The sequence below is a fragment of the Podarcis cretensis genome (assembly GCF_951804945.1).
Source record: "Podarcis cretensis genome assembly, chromosome: 5".
In the NCBI taxonomy this organism is placed as follows: Eukaryota; Metazoa; Chordata; class Lepidosauria; order Squamata; family Lacertidae; genus Podarcis; species Podarcis cretensis.
The window spans coordinates 26,988,518-27,011,967 of NC_137174.1; the positions used below are offsets into that span (position 1 = coordinate 26,988,518).

Sequence of the window (23,450 nt, forward strand, 5' to 3'; positions counted from 1 at the left end):
CTGGAAACCATTTGGATCCATTAAGTGGCGGGGGCGGACCATCCAAATTGGTCCCACCTCCCTGCAGAGGGGATGGGTCGCAGAGAAGTCCAGTTGCACCAGGAAGTGATCTGACCATGGCACTTCTTTTGTTTCACTTTTACTTAGTGTCAGATCACCCACATCACTAGAGGTGAACACCAGGTCTAAGGCATGTCCATGACTATGAGTTGGGCCAAACTTATTCAGGGACAGCCCCATGGAGGCCATGCTTTCCACGAAGTCCCGAGCAGCCCCTTGTAAGGTCGTGTCGGCATGGATGTTAAAATCTCCTAGGACAACCAAACTAGGTGTCTCCAGGAGAAAATCCGCCACGACCTGAAGCAGCTCAGACAGGGAGTCCTTGGTGCAGCGGGGAGGTCGGTACACCAAAAGGAATCCTGTACTGCCCCTATTGCCCAACTTCCAGAACATGCACTCAGAAAGCTGGATCTTCCCAGTAGGACGCCTGGTGCAAGCTAGTGACTTCCTAAAAATCACTGCAACCCCCCCTCCCCGCCCACATGACCTGGGTTGCTGTGCGTAAGAGAAACCTGGTGGGCAAGCAGCGGCAAGGACAGGCCCATCTGCTTCCTCCAACCAGGTCTCTGTCACACATGCCAGGTCAAATCCTCCATCCACAATCAGGTCGTGGATGGCAGTGGTTTTATTCATCATTGACCTGGCATTACACAGCAACACCTTCAGGTCATGTAGGTTTCCCCTGTTGATTCCAGTATCCATCTGGTCAAGGCCAGACCCGGAGGCAGGGATAGTCTTCAAACAACGACTAAACCTGCCTCCTCGGTAATGACATGGTCTGGTCTTAGCGTAACTCCGCCTCCTGCCCATGATCACCGAGATCGGATGTCCCAGTGCTTCCCCCCCTGTGGAACTTGTCCCAGCCATCGTGTTGGCTGGGACCCCACTCCCAGGCAGCCCTGATCCCGCCCCTTAAAAACAAAACACAAACTATACAGAACCAATAAAACAACAACAACAAAAAGAAACAAAACAATCATACTAAAATTAATCCCCAACTAAACTCATGGCTTGTATCCAGCCATAAACTCATGGCTTGTATCCAGCCATAAACTCATGGCTTGTATCCAGTATTGTCCCTTCTGCTCCCAGAGGACTCTTTGACCCAGAAGAAGCTTCCATGAATGGGAGGAGGAAGAGGGCAATGTGGCTGGTTCTCCATTCCTTCTGCAGCCATTTGCACTTCCATCTGCTCCAGAGAGTCAGGGTATCCTCTGGAACTGCATAAAAGGTGGCATGGAGGGTTGTAACCCAAATGCCTGTGATGCCAAGTAAGATGGGGCAGGAATGTGTGCTGACTTCCTCAATAAAACTGCTGGAATTTCCCAAACCAAGAGTCCAAGTCTTTTGTCTGAGGATGGGAGCCAGGACAAGAAAGGGAGAATTTTTATGAAAAATGCCTCCATCCTGCTTTCATTCAGTTGGACCAATGGGCCTTCAGTGACTGGAAGGGCAGGATATAGCCCCATCTCTTTGCCATAGAAGGAGGCATAAGGGGGGAGAGGAGATAATTATTTTTAGATATCAAAAATGGTGTATGTCTCACATAAAAGAAAAGGAGCCCTCAGGAACCAAGAAAGGACTTGTCCACAGAACCCCAGTGAATGTAACACAGAGAAAAGAACAAAACAATAGTTGTGTCAGAAGCTGAAGATATATCATGGAAAAGAAGTACAGAAAATTGGCCACACAATTTAGTAAGTGAGAGATAATTGAAAATGTGAGTAAGTGCAGATTCAGCGGAATGACAAAAAAACAACAACCCACCCACATTGGATATGGGCTAGGGAGAGCAAAATAAAATTGACATATCAAGTAAGAAGTACCTGCATTCAAGTACCTGAAGATTGAAAGGTACAAGAGAATTAGGGCAATAATTACAGAAGGAAAGAAGATTAAGAAATAATGAGAGAAACAAAAGGTGACTTTCAGGGTGGGTGGGTGTTTTTTTTAAGTACTGGAAGAAAGTTGGAGATTACCATATGCAACATTAAAGGAAGAAATGTAGCAAAATATATACTCCATTGTTTTTTAAATAAAATAAAATAATGATCTAGCACTATCTGTGCTGCAGGACCTGGCCTTACTGGATTGGGAACTGTCCATAGCTAATAACATACAACATTCAAAATAGACCAAAGAGTATCTATTTAAAAGGCCCTGTTAAAAACAACAGCCCCAGCCAAGGAATCCCTCACTTACATCTTCAAATGGCCAAACGTTATTGCTCATATTATTTCCATAAAAAATATCAAAACCATGAGTACTTCATAGTAAAGCATCAAGTCTGTAAATTTTATACCAGCTTTTCTATTTAACAACCACCTGATCAAGCTAGAACTTGATGCTTTTAACGGTATAAACATTAGTGAATGGGGATGAGAGTCCAGCCAAAGAATGTTGGCCAGTCACCAAGAGTATCGAACCCACTAGCTTTTTTAATAGTACAAAATTACCAAGGCATCAAATTCTGAAAACAAGTAATGCTCTTCTAGGCTGCATCAACAGAGAAGCACAGTGTCCAGATCAAAGGATGTCATAATCCTGCTCTATTCCGCCTTGATCAGACCCCACCTGGAGTCCTGTGTCCAGTTCTGGGTACCACAATTTAAGAGTACCTTGACAAGCTGGAACATGTGCAGAGGAGGGCAACCAAGATGATCAAAAGTCTGGAAACAAAGCCTTATGAGGAATGGCTGAGGGAGTTGAATATGTTTAGCCTGAATAAGAGGAGGATGATAGGGTAGCCATCTTCAAATATCTAAAGGGATGTCACAGGGGAAGATGGTGCATGCTTGTTTTCTCCTGCTCCAGAGGGCAGGATCCAAACCAATGGCTTCAAATTACAAGGAAGGAGATTCCAACTAAACACCTGGAGTTTGGGAGGGAGTGGAATGGGCTCCCTCAGAAGGTAGTGGATGCTCCTTCATTGTAGGTTTTTAAGCAGAGATTGGATGGCCATCTATCAAAGATACTTTTGTTGAGCTTCCTGCATTGCAGGGGGTTGGAGTAGATGACACTTGAGGTGCCTTCCAACTCTACTATTCTGTGATTCTGTTTCTTTGGACTACAGTGGCGCTGTGGGTTAAAGCCTCAGCGCCTAGGACTTGCCGATTGAAAGGTCGGCGGTTCGAATCCCTGCGGCGGGGTGCGCTCCCGCTGCTCGGTCCCAGCGCCTGCCAACCTAGCAGTTCGAAAGCACCTCCGGGTGCAAGTAGATAAATAGGGACTGCTTACCAGCGGGAAGGTAAACAGCGTTTCCGTGTGCAGCTCTGGCTCGTCAGATGCAGCTTTGTCACGCTGGCCACGTGACCCGGAAGTGTCTCCGGACAGTGCTGGCCCCTGGCCTCTTAAGTGAGATGGGCGCACAACCCCAGAGTTGTCAAGACTGGCCCGTACGGGCAGGGGTACCTTTACCTTTACCTTACTTCAAATTTTGAGGGGAACACTATAGGCGTGATATAGCAGCATGGGAACTAGCTAATTCTGTAGTGTGGGAAACAGCTTGCAGAAAACTGAGTAAGTAAGCCGCCCAGAGTGGCTGAGGAAACTCAGCCAGATGGGCGGGGTATAAATTATAAATTACTACTACTACTACTACTGTGGGACGCAGGTGGCGCTGTGGGTTAAAGCCTCAGCGCCTAGGGCTTGCCGATCGAAAGGTCAGCGGTTCAAATCCCTGCGGCGGGGTGCGCTCCCGCTGCTCGGTCCCAGCGCCTGCCAACCTAGCAGTTCGAAAGCACCTCCGGGTGCAAGTAGATAAATAGGGACCGCTTACCAGCGGGAAGGTAAACGGCGTTTCCGTGTGCAGCTCTGGCTCGCCAGAGCAGCGATGTCACGCTGGCCACGTGACCCAGAAGTGTCTCCGGACAGCGCTGGCCCCTGGCCTCTTAAGTGAGATGGGCGCACAACCCCAGAGTCTGTCAAGACTGGCCCGTACGGGCAGGGGTACCTTTACCTTTACTACTACTACTACTACTATGTATGAAATAAATGGGGGGAAATTCATAACTAATGGAACAGCTTGTGTTCTTGGTTGAAAAACATGAAGCAAAGACTTCGTTTAGGAGTGTGCAGTTGTAATTTAAACTTCTGAGGGCTTTATGTATTACATGTAGAGCAAATTTTCATCATATGGTTGTTAGATATATGGATCTTGGTGGTAAACCCGGGACTGGTCTGTACCACTTCTAGCACACAGAAAGCCTGCAGCACATAGAAAACTGTTATGGAAAGGGTCTGTAAAGGTAAAGGGACCCCTGACTATTAGGTCCAGTTGTGAATGACTCTGGGGTTGCGGCGCTCATCTCGCTCTATAGGCCGAGGGAGCCGGCGTACAGCTTCCAGGTCATGTGGCCAGCATGACTAAGCCGCTTCTGGCAAACCAGAGCAGCTCATGGAAGCACCGTTTACATTCCTGCCAGAGCGGTACCTATTTATCTATTTGCACTTTTTGGTCTGCTTTCAAACTGCTAGGTTGGCAGGAGCAGGGACCGAGCAACGGGAGCTCACCCCGTCACGGGGATTCGAACCACTGACCTTCTGATCGACAAGTCCTAGGCTCTGTGATTTAGACCACAGCGCCACCAAGATATGGATCTTGGTGGTAAACCCAGGACTGGTTTGTATCACTTCTAGCAAACAGAAAGCCTGCAGCACACAGAAAACTGTTATGGAAAGGGACTGTAGCATAGCCTTTTCCCTGACCTCTTATTTTTCTATATGGAAGTATTTTAAATATATATATGTTCAGTCTTTGATATAGGTAACATATGACCCTTTAGTGCAGCAGAAGTGGGGCAATAGCTTTTAAGGAGATTATAAAATGGTTACATAAAAAAAAAAAAACTTGAGCAAGAAGACAACTTTTTGACTTTGGAATTTTGGCCTTCAAGCAGTCGGCAGAAAAATAATGTCTCAAAATCACACATAGCTGTCTGCAAGCAAGACTTATTCTTATTCATTGAATTTATATACTGCCCTATACCCGGAGGTCTCAGGGCGGTTCATATGCATTTTTAACCAAAAAATTATAATCAACCAGATCACACCCAGCATAAAAAGCCCTTCTATCTTTAATAGAATCTTTTGCACTGAAATTAACAAATCTATTCTACACATTAGGCACATGGGAAATTAAACCTAGTTTCCTTAGCCTTGTGCATAAACTAGCGCAAGACAGAAAAAAGGCATACAAATAATACTTGATCTTTAAGGTGCCATTTAACAAAAATGTTCAAGGATAACATCTTACCCTTTTTAAATATTTGAACTCTTCACACTGCTCATGAAACTGAGAGCAGGATGTGCCCCTAAATATTGGTATACAGTATTCTGGGATGGGAAGTGAGGAGAATTTCTTCAGCCACCCCTGAGCTGCCAGCACATTTTAATTATTACTCGCTATCTCCATCACCACTTCCATAGAGTTGTTAAAATATTTTGCAGCTTACTGTTCCTTAAAACCCTGTGAGATACAGGTGAGGCTGCAGCAAAGTGGCCACAACCGCACGTCATGCTAATGTCTGGTTTAGTGTGATGTGAACAAGAAGCACATCACATAAGGAGCCGTTATGAATCTCAGGTCTGTGTGCTTCTCCCTCCCCTCTGGCCAGGAGGATGGAGCTGGGAAAGCATGACCACTCCAGCTCATGCACATCCGGCAAAGCTATCATTTAGTGTGACACGCAACATGGCCAATGACTTGACCAGTTTGAATTGGTGTCTCCCCACCTCACCTTCCACAACAGGTGTCCAACCTGCACATTAGACTCTCCGCCTGTTCAGGCACACATGCTATATTAAACTTGCGCTTAGATTTGGCATTCTCCGGAGGCGCAAATATGAAATATTATTTCAGCTGGTTAGAGCATGCTGCTCCTAATGCCACAGTTGCAAGTTCCATCCTTGTATGGGGCAATTGCATATTCCTGCATTGCGGGGGGGGGGGGGGGTTGTACCAGATGATCTTCAGGGTCCTATCCAACTCTACCATTCTATGACTCTATGGTTTTGATCTCTTTCTAGCACAGGTGGGCCTTTGATTAGGCAGTATACGGCAGCTACCTAAGGCATCCTAAATTCTGAGCACCAATGAAGTGTAGCAGAATTAGAGACAAGACAGTGCTGATCCCTGGGGCACAACCAACCAGGAAGTTCTCTGATATGGCAGGACCACTGAGATGAATGGGAGATGTTTCCATTCATTTCACAGAGACTTGGATAATATAGTTTCCTAGAGGAATGTATCCTAGGACAACTGGCAGACAAGAAAAAAATTGCTTGGCTTTTCTGTTTTGGATACCCCAGTCTCTTGAACTGGCCCACAATGCATTGAAATGCAGCCAAAAGACAAGCCCACATGGATCTTATTACTTTAATCCAATGCCAAATAATATTTTATTCCCGCCCCCAATTTCCTCCTACCAGTCACCCACACAAGGGCTGGCACCACCCCCAAGCCTCCTCCTCTTCCTCTCCCCCACTGCTCTGCCACCCCTCCCTCTCTCCTCAGTCATCTACTCCCAATAAATGCTGCTAGCACTGCCATCCCCCCCCCTCCTCCTGGCCCCTCATCCTCTGTTTTTGGTTTGTCGCGTTACTAGTGGCAATAGTTTCCCCTCCAGCCTGCCTCATTCTGGGTGAGACAGCTGGGAGAGCGCCTTAGATGGACCCCCTTGGCCTTTCCCCAGTGAGTCAGGGAGGAGGAGGAGAGTCCTGCAGGAGCCTTGCCAGGTGGGTTGGTGGTGGTGGCGGCGGCGGCGGCAGAGCCTGTGGGCCGTGAGGCGAGCAACGAGGGAGACCAGGGCTACCAATTTGTCACAGCCACTTCACAGGTATTGGCTTTCCCCATGAATGTGCTGGCCTTGTCCCCACCCTTCCATACATACATACTATTCAGTCAACTCACATCCCTAGAGAGTTGCTGTCTCAGTTATGCTTGTACACAGAGATGGGTTGAGTATACGAAAGCGAGGAGGTTAAAATGCATTCAAAAAGGCTGGGCACATTCCAGCCCCATTTCAACAGGGTCTTACTCAAATCAGGGTTCAGACTTCCCTTCCTGCCCATCACCCCCTTTCTCCCTTGCCTTATCACATGCCAGACTTCCATTTAAATGATGGCACTTGTTGTTTACAAAGAAAGGGAAGATTTGCGTGCTCCCTCTCCCCTGACGAGTTACATGTCCTGTAGGTTATTTTCTGCTGCAGATTATGAGGATTGTGGTCATCTAAGAAGCCACCTCACAGTGTCTCTCCTGCCATCTTTGTAACTCATCTTTGGGTTACAAAGTGATGAGAGGGAACTGTTAAGATTGTCTTCCTTATTGATACTTCACAGTTCCACACTCACCCAAATCCATACCTCTGGTTAAGCTCTGGTTACTAAAATGGATTAGAATGCTCTCCCCTTCAACCGTTGGCATATATAAATCTTAATGATACCATGGCACTTGCATCACCCTTGTGAGACCTAGCTGCACCCAGGCTCCACCCACCAATCTACAAGGCCTTGCCCCTTGGGCTCCTTCCCCTGGGTGTATGCAGCAGTATCCCTATTCTCATCTGTCAAATGTTGCAGAAGATGACATTTTGTGTGGTCCATTCAGAGACAGGCAATGGAGACAGGGGTATTACATAAGACAGGCCTGATTCACCGACTCTTTTGTACACCTGAACTGGGGAGGTGGGAATAAGCAACACTCTTTCCTAAAGCACTTAACTGAAGTCTCACTGGTTTCAACTTTACTAGATTATCTGAAAAGAGTTAGGTGGTCTGGTGGCATTTTCAGAGCCAACCTGGGGGGGTGGGGGTGGGATTGTATTCAAAGAAGAAGAAGGAGAAGGAGAAGGAGAAGGAGAAGGAGAAGGAGAAGGAGAAGGAGAAGGAGAAGGAGAAGGAGAAGGAGAAGACAGACTTAAAATACAAAGAGGGTGAAACTGCTTCCTAAGACTGCAGTCCTAATATTAGATGGGAATCATGTCTGTCTGGTGCTGTTATTAACAGGCTGTGTTCAGTTCTGCAAACTGAAACCATCACATGGCTAAATCTCTGTTGCCTCAATTGCCCAGGGATTCTAACCATCACCAGTGTTTTAATATGACTGGAAGCCTCCCAGAGGGTTTTTTCTAATACGGTTCAGGTAAAGGGTTAGCCTTTGAGCATCAGCATTGCTGTTGGGTCTTATCTGCAGTGACTCACAATTCACAGAGAAAAAAAGGGGGTTGCTAATTAAAAAGAAACTAAACCACCACCTTAATGAACAGAGAGATGAGACATGGATTCTGTGCTGCACAAAGGAAGGTCAGAATGGTTGTTGCTACAGTCAATATGCACCCTGGTTGGATCTGCAAATGCACCAAAGTTAACCCCCAGGTTCTTTCCTTCTCTCTCTCTCTCTCTCTCTCTCTCTCTCTCTCTCTCATTCACTTCTTAAATAAATTCAGCATGTCTGTAGCATACACAAGAGAAAATAAATATTACCCAAAGGGCAGGTTCACTACTCTGAAACCTTTCTCCCATAACACAATCCTGAAAGAAAATCCATGGCATTTATGATGACTGCAATTTTTTTTAAAAAAAAAAATTGGCCATGTCCCACCCTGGTTGCTAGGAGATGTCCCTTCTAAGACATCATGCTGTATAAACAATAAAGCATTTCTGTCGACATAGCAATTGTCTAAACCACTGAATCAAGAGGCACTTATTGGCATGGTCACCCCCTGCCTCCTCCACTTCTATATTCTGCTCATATGACAACATGAATAATCACAAAGGCACCACACACTTGCTATTGTTAAACCCAAGCCTACTTGAAAGAAAATACCCAGCTCCCTTGTAAGAAAGTTAATGGGAGGCTATGAATTTCAACTCTGACTCCAAAAACGCACGCATGCACACACAGAGAGAAAGGCGTATGTTGAGGGGTGACCCTTTTTGAAGACTGCATTCCTGCGAGTGTTTGGGGCGGGACGGAAAGAGACCCTGGTTTCATTTTTAAAGCATAAAATAAAGTTTGGGGGTGGGGATCATGAACATCTATATCATCCTTGCTTTTCAAGTGGAAAAGCCAGGAAATCAACCCTTAGGGCTGCATTTTGTTCCCCTAGTTTCATCTATGCAGAAAAGGAGACAAGAGCAGTAATTTAACAGAAAGCCTGCTCATGCCCCTTTAAATGGGAGAAATACCCATAAACCTACATGCTGCAGTACACACTTTGCTGCAGCCATCTATATACAGCCTTCTAACGGTCTTACTGTATCAGAAGGCTCCTTAGTGCCTTTTCTCTCTCATTATACTCAGCACTGCTTTTGCAGTGAAAAGAGAAGGGGGTGGGGAGGAAGAAAGCTGAGGAAATGAGAAGCTGCCACCCAAGCCACAGAGGCGCATATGTACAGAAGGAATTTACAATGTGTCCTTTAAGGAAACACATGCATCAGTGCTCAGAGCCCATTAGATTATGCGTCCCTTAGGAAATATCACAAAGGGACATGAAAATGCAACATAACCTCATTCCTGTGTTCAGACTATAGGCATCTGAGCTGCTTCTGTTTCTTTTCCTTAAAGAATATTCACAGCTATTAAGCACCAAGAAACCACCACAGGGCCCTTTTCTGGTGCGTAAGGTGTCCTCTTAAAGGGCAAGCCCACACAGCATCTTCATTTAGGGTTCTGCTCTTATTTTCCACTATTGTGTTTCAAGTCTTACGTTGGGGGAAGCCAGCTGGCTTCAGTCAAAATTCAGCAAGGGCTAGTACACACTAGATTGGCATGCCCAGGACTCAGTTTAACCCAAGTACCTCTGCACCCAGGGTAATTACAACACAACTGGGGGAGGGGATGTTGGAACGGGGCTCAGTAATCTCACGCCAATATTTCAACCTAACAAAAGAAAGTTTATAACAACAGTTGATTTAGGCATTATTTCCCCATAAAATAGGCCGTCAAGATAAAAAACACATACTGCAGCAGCACATTCAGTGACTTCTGTTGAAATTAATTGATTATTTCAAAGGTGAACATGTGAGAGAGTCCCAGCAGAATTTCTGCACAGATTTCTTACCAACAGATCACAAACCAACTATTTATCCTCACGTGAGAACTACGCAGATGCTAATTGTTTAACCTGCAAAACTGCCATTTCTTAAACTGACTTCCATTGCACTGAAATAAAACGAGCTCACATCTCAAGACAATGTGATAATCTGCCGGGGGGGTGGGGTGGAGAGAATGCCCACCACCTGCGCTGGTCACTGCAACAAATCTAGAATCTCTGACTTTAAAAAAAGAAACATTTGCCTTTCAAAGCGACCCCCACCCCCACCCACCGCAAGTTTTGGCTTGCAATGACATTTCACAGCCTTAACAATTATCCACAGTCACCAAGTTACAAGCGTACCACATCTCTGCTCTCACTGCAGTGTGAGATGTCAAAGTAAAACAAAGGAATCCATGTAAAGAAATTGCTGTTACAAATAAAGGTACCTTTTTCTTCCGATCCTTGGATCTTTTCCTATGTTTTCTCTTTTTCTCATTTTCTTCTTCGGCGTTAAGTTCTAAATCTCTGTTTTTCTTGAGCTGTGATGCTGCGTGAGCCATAATGCATTAAGAACACCCTTTGCAACAATCCTTCCTGGTATATATAAGGTGATATCCTCAGGCACCTTTAACCAGCTCTCATCACAAGCAATGCCTGGAAGAAAAGCTGTGGCTGGAGCCAGGAAGACATTCACAATTCAAAGGTCTTGATGAAGCTGGCAGATGCTACACAAATTCATGCTTGCAACATCTCTTCCAGTACCTTTCTGTACCTGAAGCTCGGCAAAACAGTGCAGCCATCCTAATGCATTTAACGTAACGAGAAAGACAGCTGGGACAGAGAAAGCTGTATTATGGCTGCATCCCCCACCACCAGCTGGAAGTGTCTAAGTGATTCCACTGAAGGGGGTATGTTGGAAAGGATGGCTTCCTCTTACAAACACTCCAGAGCAACAACTCCTGTCGGATCAGTGTTTTTCTTCAAAAATCCTCGCATGCATTTTAGAAATCCACCCCTTAAAAACAACGGTTATGATTTATACTCCCTCACTTAATTCTGCATGGTGAGCCACTTAACCCACAATGAAATGGAGCAGCTCCCACTTTAGATTAACTGCTGATGGTGACAAAAATAAAAAAATAAAAAATATATTTCTCCTCCCCCCTTCATTTTACCATGGAGACCCTGACTGCATTATGTAGAAAACAATGCATGCATTGCTATATCTTAACAGCGTGCCCTTTATGCTGAATGTTCGATCTTGCTGCAAGGATTACAGAAAGCACTGTTGTCTTATTCTTCCTTTCTTTTCTAAACACATGCTTATTACAACACATCTTGGGAGGGGGGAGGGGGGAGATGTGATCATGCGAGTGCACGAAACAGGCCTCTAATTCATAGGAAATTTCCTGGCAATTTTCTTTTACATGATCGAAAGGGGGAAAACAGAACCCACCCCCCTGCACAGCCAGGAATCTGTGTAACAAACCCTATTTCCTTGCACTGAGCAATGTAGACGTAGGCTTTTATGGAAGGGCTTGCTTCGATCACCTTGCTATTTTTGCCACCTGAGTCCTCAGTGACTGCAGCTTTTGAATATTCATTAGGGGAGGTAAAATAGCATCAGTATAAAAAGACCTGCAGGGGGCATTTTCCACTAGCATGGGCTCAAAGGAGATCAAGAAAATTTGTACCACATGTCTTTCTGTATCTGTTGGCATCTAAAATTATGCATATATCAAATATATATAGAGAGGGAGACCATACTGTGTATGTATCAACACAATGTATTTATATATGTGTGTGTGTTTCTGTGAGTGAGCATTTGTGTTTGCTCACATACACAGACACTAGCATTATTGTTTACAGTAGCTGGGCTATAGAGAAACCAGACAAGGAAGGAACCAACTTGTCAAATAGAAATAGAAGTAGCAGCCTTTTTAAGGGACACTGTGATCGCATCTCCTTGCTCTAAATACAGTTCTGGAATCCCAGGGTCTGTGACAAAGGCCTGAAGCAGAGATTTCCCTTGGGGTTACTAGAGGAATTATTTGTGTGTTGCCCCACCCCCCAAGCCTCGCAGAGGCAGAAGCTACACTCCTCCTTGACCTTCTTCCCAGATTATTATTTCCCTCTACACATCTTGATTGGCAGAGGAAGTAGAGTGCTGACCCACTTCTTTATCCTTCCCTAACCAGCACAATGCAGGCAAGCCATATGCCTTTCTCTGTCTTGTGTTGACTGGTGGTGCTGAAGGCCAATGGTGCCCATCCTTGGTTTTTCATAGGTTTTCGGCTTCTCTGTGGTCCTCCCTATCGCTTTCACAGAACCTTAAAGGTGCACCACAGGTCTGTATGGTCTCACAGAGTTCTCACACTCTTCCTTTCTCCTTAGGGCTTGTTAGGGTACCCAGCGTTTGATTTTAAACATATCTGTGTCTGTCCCCTGCTCCACTCTGCTCCAAGATGGGTCCCAAAGACAGACCAAGGGCTGGGAGAGCCAGGATAAAATATGGCACCTCATGGGAGGAGACAGAATTGGAACCAAGCGTAGCGTGTTGAATAGAGCTTGGCAGAATTTGATCTTTACTGGCTTTCCAGATCTAGGACAGGACACCTAACAGCAGGGATCACTGAACATTACAAGCAGTAAATATTAAGCTATATATAAACTACATAATTATGTAGAATAACATAATAAACTACCATGTGATACCTTTGTAACAAAGGTAAAGTAAATGACCTCTGGACGGTTAAGTCCAGTCACAGGCGACTTTGGGGTGCGGTGCTTATCTCGCTTTCAGGCCGAGGGAGCCGGTGATTTTTTTTTATGTCAAGTTTAGTGATTCATGAGAGGGAGATGGAAATCTGGCTCAGGAAATTCCCTCTATTTGTTAAATAAAAGAAAGGTGCTTCACATACAGTATTCTAATCACACACAGTATCATGTTATAACATAGCATATTCCAGTGAGATAATATTTTATTCCTAAGATACAACTCTCATAAAGTTTTATTAATGTAATATAAATGGATCCTGATAAAGCAATAGCATTTCGCCCAAATAACAAGCCGAAAAGGGAATCTCTAGAACAGGGGGTTCTTAACCTGTGGTCCATGCATGGGCTCCAGGGGTCTGTGAACTGATCACACACACAAAATCCCAGTGCAATAAAATCTTGCAAAAAATGTGCATACAGTGGTGCCCCACAAGACGAACGCCTCGCAAGACGGAAAACCCACTAGACGAAAGGGTTTTCCGTTTTGGAGGCGCTTCGCAAAACGAATTTCCCTATGGGCTTGCTTCGCAAGACGAAAATGTCTTGTGAGTTCCTGCGGGGTTTTTTTTCCTTTTTCCCCCCTTTTCCTAAACCCTAAGCCACTTATCAGCTGATCCGCTAAAAGCCACTAAACCGCTAATAGCGCTAATCCGCTAAGCTGTCAATGGGCTTGCTTCGCAAGACGAAAAAACCGCTATACGAAGAGCCTCACGGAACGGATTAATTTCGTCTTGCGAGGCACCACTGTATTTCTGGGGAGGAGGTCCACAGCTTTCAACAGATTCTCAAGGGGGTCCATGACACACATATATATGGTTAAGAAGTACTGCTCTATAAGTTATGTGTGACTTTAATGGTGCACAACCTTGCCTTCCTCGTGCTCAGTGGACCATGTCAAAATCTCAGTTCCACCTCAGCTGGATGAGCAACAGTTCCTCAACTTCTTCGTCCTTCAAGCTCACTGTAAACTTTTCATGACCTGGGATAAAACCCAGGAAGGAGAAAGAAGGGTTTTAAAAGAGGATCCCCCATCCCTGCCTGTCTGCCTCCTCACCTCAGAGTGAGGAACAAAGGCTTGCCTCTTAAAATTTATGGATGGGTGGTGGGTGCCCCCCCTCCCCACCAGAGAGTGTGGTGCATTATTCAGTTGTGTGGTGGGTACGTCACAAGGGCACCCCATTGTCTTTCAAGACAGACAGCTGCCAACAAAATCCTGCCCCGGTGGGCAGCCTGGCTGCTGCATTCTGTACCAACTGAAGTTTCTGAACTGTCTTCAGAGGCAGACCCATGTACAGTGGTACCTCAGGTTACAGACACTCCAAGTTACAGACGCTTCAGGTTACAGACTCCGCTAACCCAGATATAGTACCTCGGCTTAAGAACTTTGCTTCAGGTTGAGAACAGAAATTGTGCTCTGGCAGCGCGGCGGCAGCGGGAGGCCCCATTAGCTAAAGTGGTGCTTCAGGTTAAGAACAGTTTCAGGTTAAGAACAGACGTCTGGAACGAATTAATTTCTTAACCCAAGGTACCACTGTATAACATGTTGCAGTAATTTAATCTAGAGGCTACCAGAGTTTAGATGAGAGAAGTTGGGCTATCCCGGACCAGATAAGGGCACAGCTGGGCCATCAGCCAAAGTTGATGGAAGGCACTGGGCACCACTATGTACACTCTAGGTACACTTAACACACTGCTTCTGGCTCCAGGGCAGACTCCCAATGAGCAACCCTGTATGATACAAGTCTTTGTAAACACGAATTTGTTGCATTTGTACTTTAGAAGTATACACCTCATGGGTGCCATCTATTTTTATAGAAAAGAACTAACTTTGTTGTTAATGTACTTCACATCATTAATATTTATTAGTGAGGATGGGGTAAAGAATCAAAATGGGACACCCTTTAACAACTGCATAATATTATTGCAGCTGACATTCCAGAAATGTCTGAAGTTTGCTCTTGCATCACTTCCAAGACAGGTAAGATGTGTAAATAATGAATTTGCGCTATGCAGCTCTACGACTACTCTGACAAAAACAGAATGGAAAGCAGCTCCTCTGACCTAATTATTACACTCAAGAGACCACAATGGCTGTGAGTCCTGGAAGGACTGCTTCCTGCCTTGCAGGCCTTTTCTACCTGGACTGCGAAGGTGTGGCTTTGACTGACTCCAGCGACAAAAATGGAGGCTGCTGAATAGATACTTGGGCTGGGGTGCTTTGAGGGTGGTTGTTGCTGTGGGGTGTGTTTTTTTTGTACAGTGGTACCTCTAGATACAAATGGGATCCGTTCCGGAGCCCCGTTCGCATCTAGAGGTAAACGTAACTAGCGACAGCGCATCTGCGTGCGCGCGTGTTGCTTTTCGCCGCTTCTGCGCATGCGCATGATGTCATTTTGAGCGTCTGTGCATGCGCAAGCATCGAAACCCGGAAGTAGCGCGCTCCGTTACTTCCGGGTTGCCGAGGAGAGCAACTGGAACGCGCTCAACTCAAAGCATATTTAACCCGAGGTATGACTGTATCTTTATTTTAGATCTTCTTGTGATTTAGATGGAAATTGTTCAGTTTGGTTGTGTATGTTTGAATGTTTTATTTATTGTTTATGACTATTTTTGATGTGTTGTTGTAAGCTGCCTTGACCACAGTTTTAACTGTGGAAAGGCGGCATACAAATAAAATTATGTATGTATGTATTTATTTGAATGAATGAATGAATGTAAGCATGTAAGATGTTAGATAGAAAGAACTTTATTTTTATTTTGCTTTAAATATTCAAAACTTTGGACTTCTTACAAACTCCAGTACAAAATTAATGGTGGCATTTAAGTCTACACAAGTCATGGTTCCATTTTAGGTCCACTCAGCTTGTGACCCACTAAGCGAAATTCAGCTTCATGAACCGCCTGTTCTTTTCTTTTCGCAGCTGGATACCTGTGTCTGGGGGGCTGCGTTCAGCTTGGCGGGCTACAAGTTCTGCAAGCCCAGTTTATTTATTAAACAGGCTGGAACAGTGGCAAACAAATGCATGCATTTGTAGAGGGAAATTTCATTAAATTTACACACATAAAGTGACATTAGAATACCCCAAAATACCAATCTTTTTATTTTTTATTTTTTAATAAACTGGATTCTAGGACTTTCATGTCCTGCTTGTGAGGTTCCAGAGGCAGCTGTCTGGCCAGAGTTAAGACAAGGCTTCTGGACTAGACAGAATTTTGCTTTGATCTAGTCAGTTCTTTTCTGCCCTTTGTGTATACACCAGCCATGACAGTGCTTCCTATTTACTTGTGGTTCAGCTCAACCGATCTTTTGCCCACGTTCATGTCACTTATTCAGGAACATGTACAATTTGTTATTCATGAGCAATAAACAGAAAACAGTAACACTGTATGAGAATCCTTCTATCTGCAATAGTATCAGTAAGTCAATCTACCCAAAGCAAATGGATCTGGGTATGACGCAGGAGCCAGGGACAGCAGCCAAAAAAATCCCAAAATCAAATGTAGCAGCCTCCCCCGTCAGCTACGATGATGGTGTCTAAGCTCCAGACAATAGAAGCATACAAAATGCAGCTAAGGAAGATATATGCAAACAATTGCATCACAGTGCTGTAAATCAGGCACAAAGTCACTACTACAGTGGTTCTTCATACAAGCTCCAATCATGCTTCAAGGGCAGGGAGTGCTGCTTTTGAGACAGTGATGAGTCCTCTGAAGGATGCCCGGTCCATTCTGAAAGCAGTTCTAGGGCAAGGCTCCCTAGCACTTAGCAATCTCTCCTGAAATAATTTTGTGCACAGTGTACTTGCTGACTACATATTCATCTTTCCCAAGGAAAGGATTCTTAGGTGCAGCCTTGTAAGCTGAGCCCACAAAACATTTCTACCAGCTCATCTGCTCATTTGAGTATAATCTTGAGCTGACATAATAGGCTGTACCATTTCCGGCTAAAAGTGAGGGGTGATTTTTTTTGTAGTGTGCTCTCACTTTTTTAAAAAATCCTGAACTCCCCACCCCCTCCACCCACCCCTTCCCTGCAAGCATGATGCAAACTCATCAAGGAGAAAGGTTCAAGTCCAAACTGTTCTCTATTCTAGTTAAAGGGATCAGTGTTGTTTTTAAACACAGGGCATTAAAATATGTAAGTATACTGATGTGGAAACAGGGCTGGCACAGCAATGATGACCCACCTCATTGGGTACCAATGGCGCTTCCCTGTTACTTCTTCCCTGATTACTCCCACCCCCCCAATTTGTAACTATGGGGATGCATATGTGTTCCACTGGTGTGTTTCCCTCATGATGTGATTGTAGGAATAGACTTTTTTAAAATGGAAAAAAAAGCTTTTTCAGTGCATGCTTATTATGGGAGCGGCGATACCAAATCCATTATGATACAGTGAGTAAATGCTACAACACCGGGCAATTCTAGTAATTTATGATTCAATGTAGAGTGTAACAGATGACCCTACCTCAACACTGTAGGAATAGCAGTTATTCTGGATTAAATAATCATTTACACAAAGCTGAGGTTCTGTGTATGAAGGTTGTGACATGGAGCAAATTCATTTATTTCTAGAATGGCTACCCCACTTCTCAAATTAAGTCAGAACCCAAGGCTGTGAAAAATATACTAAAAGCACTTAAGAATCAATATAAAAATCAAACAACATAAAAACTAAAGCAGATAATAATAATAATAATAATAATAATAATAATAATGATAAGGTAAAATCAACTGGTGAAATGGTTGGTGAAAAACAGCATTCATGGAAGCAGAATGTTGTTGAGGAGGAAAATGGAGGAGATCTCTTTATGTCAGAAAAAGCCCAGTCTCCAATTGCCACCCACATCATCTCTGAAGGCAAGAGCACAAGCTACACAAATCTGCATAAGGAAAATAACAATTCTGTAAGGAAAAGCATTCTTTTTATTTTTGGATGATGCATGCATGTGACACAACAAATATGATCTCAATGAGACATTTCCTCTTGTGTGGAAGAGAGAAGGAAGATGCTGAAATTCTTGCTTAGAGACCTTACAAGCTAGACTGGCACCTGAGGGAGGGGGAGTCTGTCACCTGGCATTGCCACTTCTGATCTGTTCTTGAAAGCTTTTTTAATAGTGTCCAGTTCCTTTTATAGTTTTGGCCTCTGTCCTGCCCAAATTAGAACTGAATTTTCTTGGCTGCTTTTACTCCTGTTTTCACCCTCTATTTTAGTGGATTTTGGAGGGATTCCCCCTCCCCCCATATCTTCCCAAACAGAAATTAGCTGCCTTCAGAAATAAGATGGGATACAAATTTAGAAAACAAACAAAAGCCTGGGCAAGACACAGAGCAAAGGGAGGCAAAACCTAAAAATACCAGATGAAATACAATGTATTAATGTGTCCAGCAAATTGCAGCATGTTGCCCCATTCAAGGGCTTGATGTAGCTGCTCATTTAAGGAGTGTGTTGCTTGGGCAAGACATCTGGAAGCATGATGCCTTTTCATCCCCTTTTTCATAAATTTATAACATAGAAGGGCTGATGTCCCAATACTCAAGAGGACCTTCCATCAAAACTCAATTTCAACAGGAGCTACTTGACATGATCAGGGTCTTGCACCATGTCAGATGGAATCAGGTTCTATAGCATTTCAGTTCGGAGAGACCTGTGCAAGTAACTGTGATGCATCTAACAACCCCTTCTCCCAGCCAGAAATAGCATCCTGTTGCTACTGCAAAAAATGGTGCCTAATTTGCTTATCTTTAGAGGACATGCTAAAGTAGGACACTCAGCTTACATTCAGCCCAATGTGAAGAGTTCATTCCAGCTTAGACTTTTTCGCTCATCACGTGCCAGCTGAACTTGTACAGATTTGTTCTCCTGTCTGCAATAAACATGTACAAACTGACGCCGTGATCCTGCTAGTCATTTCTGCCCATTAAATGTTCAGTATGCCAACGAAATGTGATTTGTGGCCATCCCAAGTAGTACAGCTAGTTTACGGAAGGCATCCATTAAAGACCATGTGTACCGTTTCAGTTCCAAGGAGATGCCCCAAGGAGAACCTATAACATTACTTGATGATCCTAAACATTTTAAATAATCAATGCGCGATAATGTGGAGCATCTACTAATGAAAGTAGATTACCTATTTTGTTAGAACTCCGATAATGTTGCATGATGAATGTGGATAGAAGAACTGTGCCTCAGAGCTGAAATAAATCAATTTCACACACCCCTCCCAAAAGCTCCTTTGAAAATTTAGATGCTAAATATCCCCCCAGATATCATCTCAATATTAAAATATTTGCCACAAAGCACACCTAGAAGTTCAGGATCTGCTTTTCCATAACTAGCTTCTGCATAGCTGGATCAATGTCTACATGGTCCGTCCACCTGAGTACTGAGAATTCGGATGAGTATTTCACACAGCAGTCAGCATCTCTTCTCACATACAAAGGCTATATAACTAGAGAGAGGCTGCCACGCAGCCAGGATCACATTCAAAGGGTTTCATAGTTAGTTATATCAATATCTTACAGTCATCAAGTTCCAGTGCTTGGTATTTTGATCATTGCTATTGGGCAGATGACACACAATGGCATTTGAGATCTGATAGCACTGGGAGGTAGGCAAGTGATAGCATTCGACAAAAGCATTTATTGACGACATTCTATTTCATCATTGACAGCCCATGGCTTATGAGAGTTTATATTTAACGCCTGCCAAAATATTCATAAGAAGAAACCAACAAGTAACCAAAAGAGGGGGGAGGGGAGGAGTGCCAAGAGGTCCTTAAGAATTTGAACTTCAAAACACAGACAAAGGTTCCAAAGCCCAAACGCAAAGTTGGGGGTGCGGGGTGGGAAATCACTTTCAAAATTAAACGGCAAAATGAGAAGATAAGGTGATGTTTTAAAATAATGCATATATTTGTGGCTGTGGGTATTCTTTTCAGCTCCGACACACATATATATTCCTCTTCACTTTTGCCTTCTGTACTTTGCAGAAAAAAGCAATCATTTTTCTACACTGAGGTCCTGCTATTCCTCTTGAAGATGGATCTAGGAGGGCAACCCAATCTGTTTATGCTGCAGTCGCTCAGGTTTTGAAGCACATCCGGCTATGGCAATTTGATTTGCATATAAAAATACCAGATCTTAGGAATGTAAAATAAGATTTCTTATAAGATTTAACTGCAATACAGTGGTACCTCAGGTCACAGACGCTTCAGGTTACAGACGCTTCAGGTTACAGACTCCACTAACCCAGAAATAGTACCTTGGGTTAAGAACTGTGCTTCAGAATGAGAACAGAAATCGCGCAGTGGTGGTGCAGCAGCAACAGGAGGCCCCATTAGCTAAAGTGGTACCTCAGGTTAAGAACAGTTTCAGGTTAAGAACAGACCTCCAGAACAAATTAAGTTCTTAACCTGAGGTACCACTGTATATGGATGTTAGAAGAATGTTTGAGTAAGGACCAGAAAATGAATGTGGTTTAATAAGATTTTAATTCTGGTTTTGCCTCATGGCACTCAAGAACACTGAAGAGCTTTTTCCTCTCATGGTAGCTTTGCGTTTAAGCGTTGTATTGCAAGGAACAGCTCATTGCTTGAGACATTTGGAAGTGAACTGGCTAAAACACTCAAAAATGCACTGAACAGAACAATCCTCCCTTGTCAGAGCAATAGAAAAGATGACCTAATAGGTCTTTTCCATCTTAGATCCTGTCATCACAATCTAGTTTTCCTTTCTGAAGACAAATTTTATGCATTACTCTCTCTACCTTCCATTATAGCAAGATGCTGTTTTGTATAAGAAGAATTAGTTTCAAATTTTCTGGAGTCCTCTATTGACCTTGAAGGCTGTGCCTTATATTCAATACTTTTCATATATAACTTCAAAAGTTAACATTTTTGAGCAGAGCAATCCAGTTTGTCACCAACTCTGATCAAAAAGTCCATTTGGAATTCAATGCTATGTGAATTTCAACTTTGTTTTCAAAAAGCAGCTTTCCACCTTTTATGGTTGCAAATATGCGATTAACGTGTGTGTGAAATCCCTGCTGAAATTGATGAAACACTTTGATTGATTCAAAGGGAGCTCTGATTAATTTGGGGTAACAGATTTAAAAATAATTATTATTTTAAATCAGAACACTTCTTAAATCAGAGCAGGTGCCTTCTTAGACGAGATACGTGCTCTCCTTTGACATAGGAAAAAATGCTTTATAAAAGATGGCACATACATTGGCGAAAAGCAAATAAATAATGCATTTTCTTCTTCTTGAAGGAAACTGTCTTATTTGTACACAAGTTTAAGACAGTCATGTAAAATCCACCCTCCTATTTCCATTAATATGCTTACATAATTAAATGACTGACCACACAATGATGCACATATCTCCTCTGAAGTAAGCCCCACAACATTCAATGGGTCTCACTCCTAGGTATAGGATTACAGCCTAAGATTTATTTAACAGGATGGGAACCCCTTTAAAATTCAAGCACTCACATTGAAAGGAATCACCCATCCAAGTTAGATCTAAAGCAGCATAAATCAAGATGCACAGCAATGGGAGAGGAATAACTGTATATAGAATGGAAGGATTTCAAGTGCGTGGTCAAACAAAAAATATTCAGATGGGTGTGCAGCTGAGTATTCCTGAGACAATGAAATGCACACCTCTCTTCTTTTATCTTGTTATGACTCGTGGTTGGAACAAATCGACAGAACTGGCTGACAGGCTACAGAGTCCAGTTGAAAAGTTGGCAACTGTGTGGGAGGAAGGGAGCATGGATGTGGATCTGAGTGGCCTCATCCTACCTATGTTCTCCTTCTATTCATAGGTATACGTCCACAGCATCCCAGATTCTGGCATGCTGTGTATTTCCTGGAAAGCCACTGTTGCTGGGTGGCTGTCAGGCTGACCTAGGTAGTGGGGGCAGAGGAGCGGAGGGAGAGGTTGGCTTCCCCATGGACTCTCAAATCAAGCAGCACACATTCCTGGCAAGGGGCCTGGAACTTGACAGGAGTGCAGGGATAAGCTGCCAACTAGTGCAGAGGTTGGGGGGGGGGGAGAGAGACAGGACACCTGAGAATTCACACTTAAATAGTAAACTTTTCAAAAAGTGCCTTGGAGAGCTTGTTAAGTCAATCACTTAAAGTGAGGCACAGCTTAAAACCATCTCTTACAATGTTCAATTAAAACAAAAGGTAATTTCCAAAGCAAATATACATTTCTTCTCCTATGGGGTAATTCCTGTATAAGTGGGTATAATAATTCAGACCCTGGGATGCCTACTCGCCAGACCACAGACCCGAAAGAACATTAGCCAGCCCCCCTGCCCCCCGAAGCCTGTAAAATTGCAAATCAAAAACTGGTAGAAATCCAGAATGGTTCAGCTTCACTTTTAATGGAAATAAGCAATTGGGTGGGTGGGTTTTACATGACCCCCCCTCCATGCACTGAAAGGTGGTGCAGGAGCAATGTGGCCAAGCAATGGTCCTCCCCATGCAACATCACCACACTCTCCAAAGACTGACTATGTGCCTACTTGTCTTTTTCATATCTAAATGCATACGGAGCTGCTGTTAGATTTTAATAGAGATGAGCTGCACATTCAACCATACACAGGGAATCTAATGGCAATATCTCCCATGCTCTTCAATGGGAAGGAAGCACACATAAGCAATGGCAGGGCAAAGCTCTGAATGGGCAGGGTTCTAAAACTTGGCCTCTTTTGCAGCTCCCGTTCAGAGGGACTAAGAGAATCATAGAAGTGTAAATTTTGACAGGACCACGAGGGTCATCTAGTCCAACCCCCTTTGGCCCAATGTGGGGCTTGAACCCATGACCTTGAGATTAAGTGTCTCATGCTCTACTGACTAAGCATGTTCAGGAGAGCTTTCCTGTGGCTTGTATTGTCATTTGCAAGTTATTTTTTTTCATTTGTTCTTACAACACCCCTGCTAAGAATCCTGCTTCAGTTCACCCAGTGAATGCAGTTCTGTGTCTCTCTCTCCCCCACTCCGGCACATGAGAATAAATAGTACAAAATAAAAGAAACTACATGAACAGGCACACTTCGTAGAGGCTGCAGGATTCAGCTGATATTGGTGCAGAATTTGGATTGACCACGAACAAAATTTTATTTTTAGGTGAGTACAGAACAGGTGAAACTATACAAAAACTAATGATACAACACAGAGATTATCGTACCCACAACTCCATAATCACACCATCAGGTTTCTCAATGCTCAAGACCCCATCTGGAATAATTTTCCTGAGGCCAAGGAAGCTATTGAAAAACCAGAAGCAGTTTACAGAACAGCTAAGAACAAAATTATGTCATCCACTATGAGAGGCAAGGCTCTGCAACAACACAACACACACACACACACACACACACACAGAGAGAGAGAGAGAGAGAGAGAGAGAACTTTTCTGTTAAGGTCTGCTTAGTCTTTCCTTTCTCACTTTTTTTAGGGGTGGGTAGGGGAAATCATATGCTGCTACTGTCCTTCTGAAGCAACATACAGAAAAGTATTAACACAACACAGCAATCTACAGTAAGTCTCTCTTTA

At 43.8% G+C, this 23,450-nt stretch overlaps 1 protein-coding gene across 16 annotated transcripts in view; it reads right to left on the reverse strand.

Moving 5' to 3' along the window:
• Positions 1-23,450, reverse strand: part of ANK3 (ankyrin 3) — a 388,986-nt gene that overhangs the window by 205,886 nt on the left and 159,650 nt on the right. For 4 of the 16 annotated variants that reach the window (XM_079975560.1, XM_079975553.1, XM_079975545.1 and 1 more), the window contains exon 1: positions 10,547-11,190. The exons of 4 other annotated variants lie outside the window; for them this stretch is intronic. In XM_079975560.1, coding sequence (XP_079831686.1) covers positions 10,547-10,660 — 114 coding nt within the window. In that variant the 5' untranslated portion in view covers positions 10,661-11,190. Of the gene's footprint in view, positions 1-10,546; positions 11,196-23,450 lie in introns of those variants that run through there. 8 more of the 16 variants (XM_079975562.1, XM_079975563.1, XM_079975556.1 and 5 more) reach the window with 7 other exon arrangements.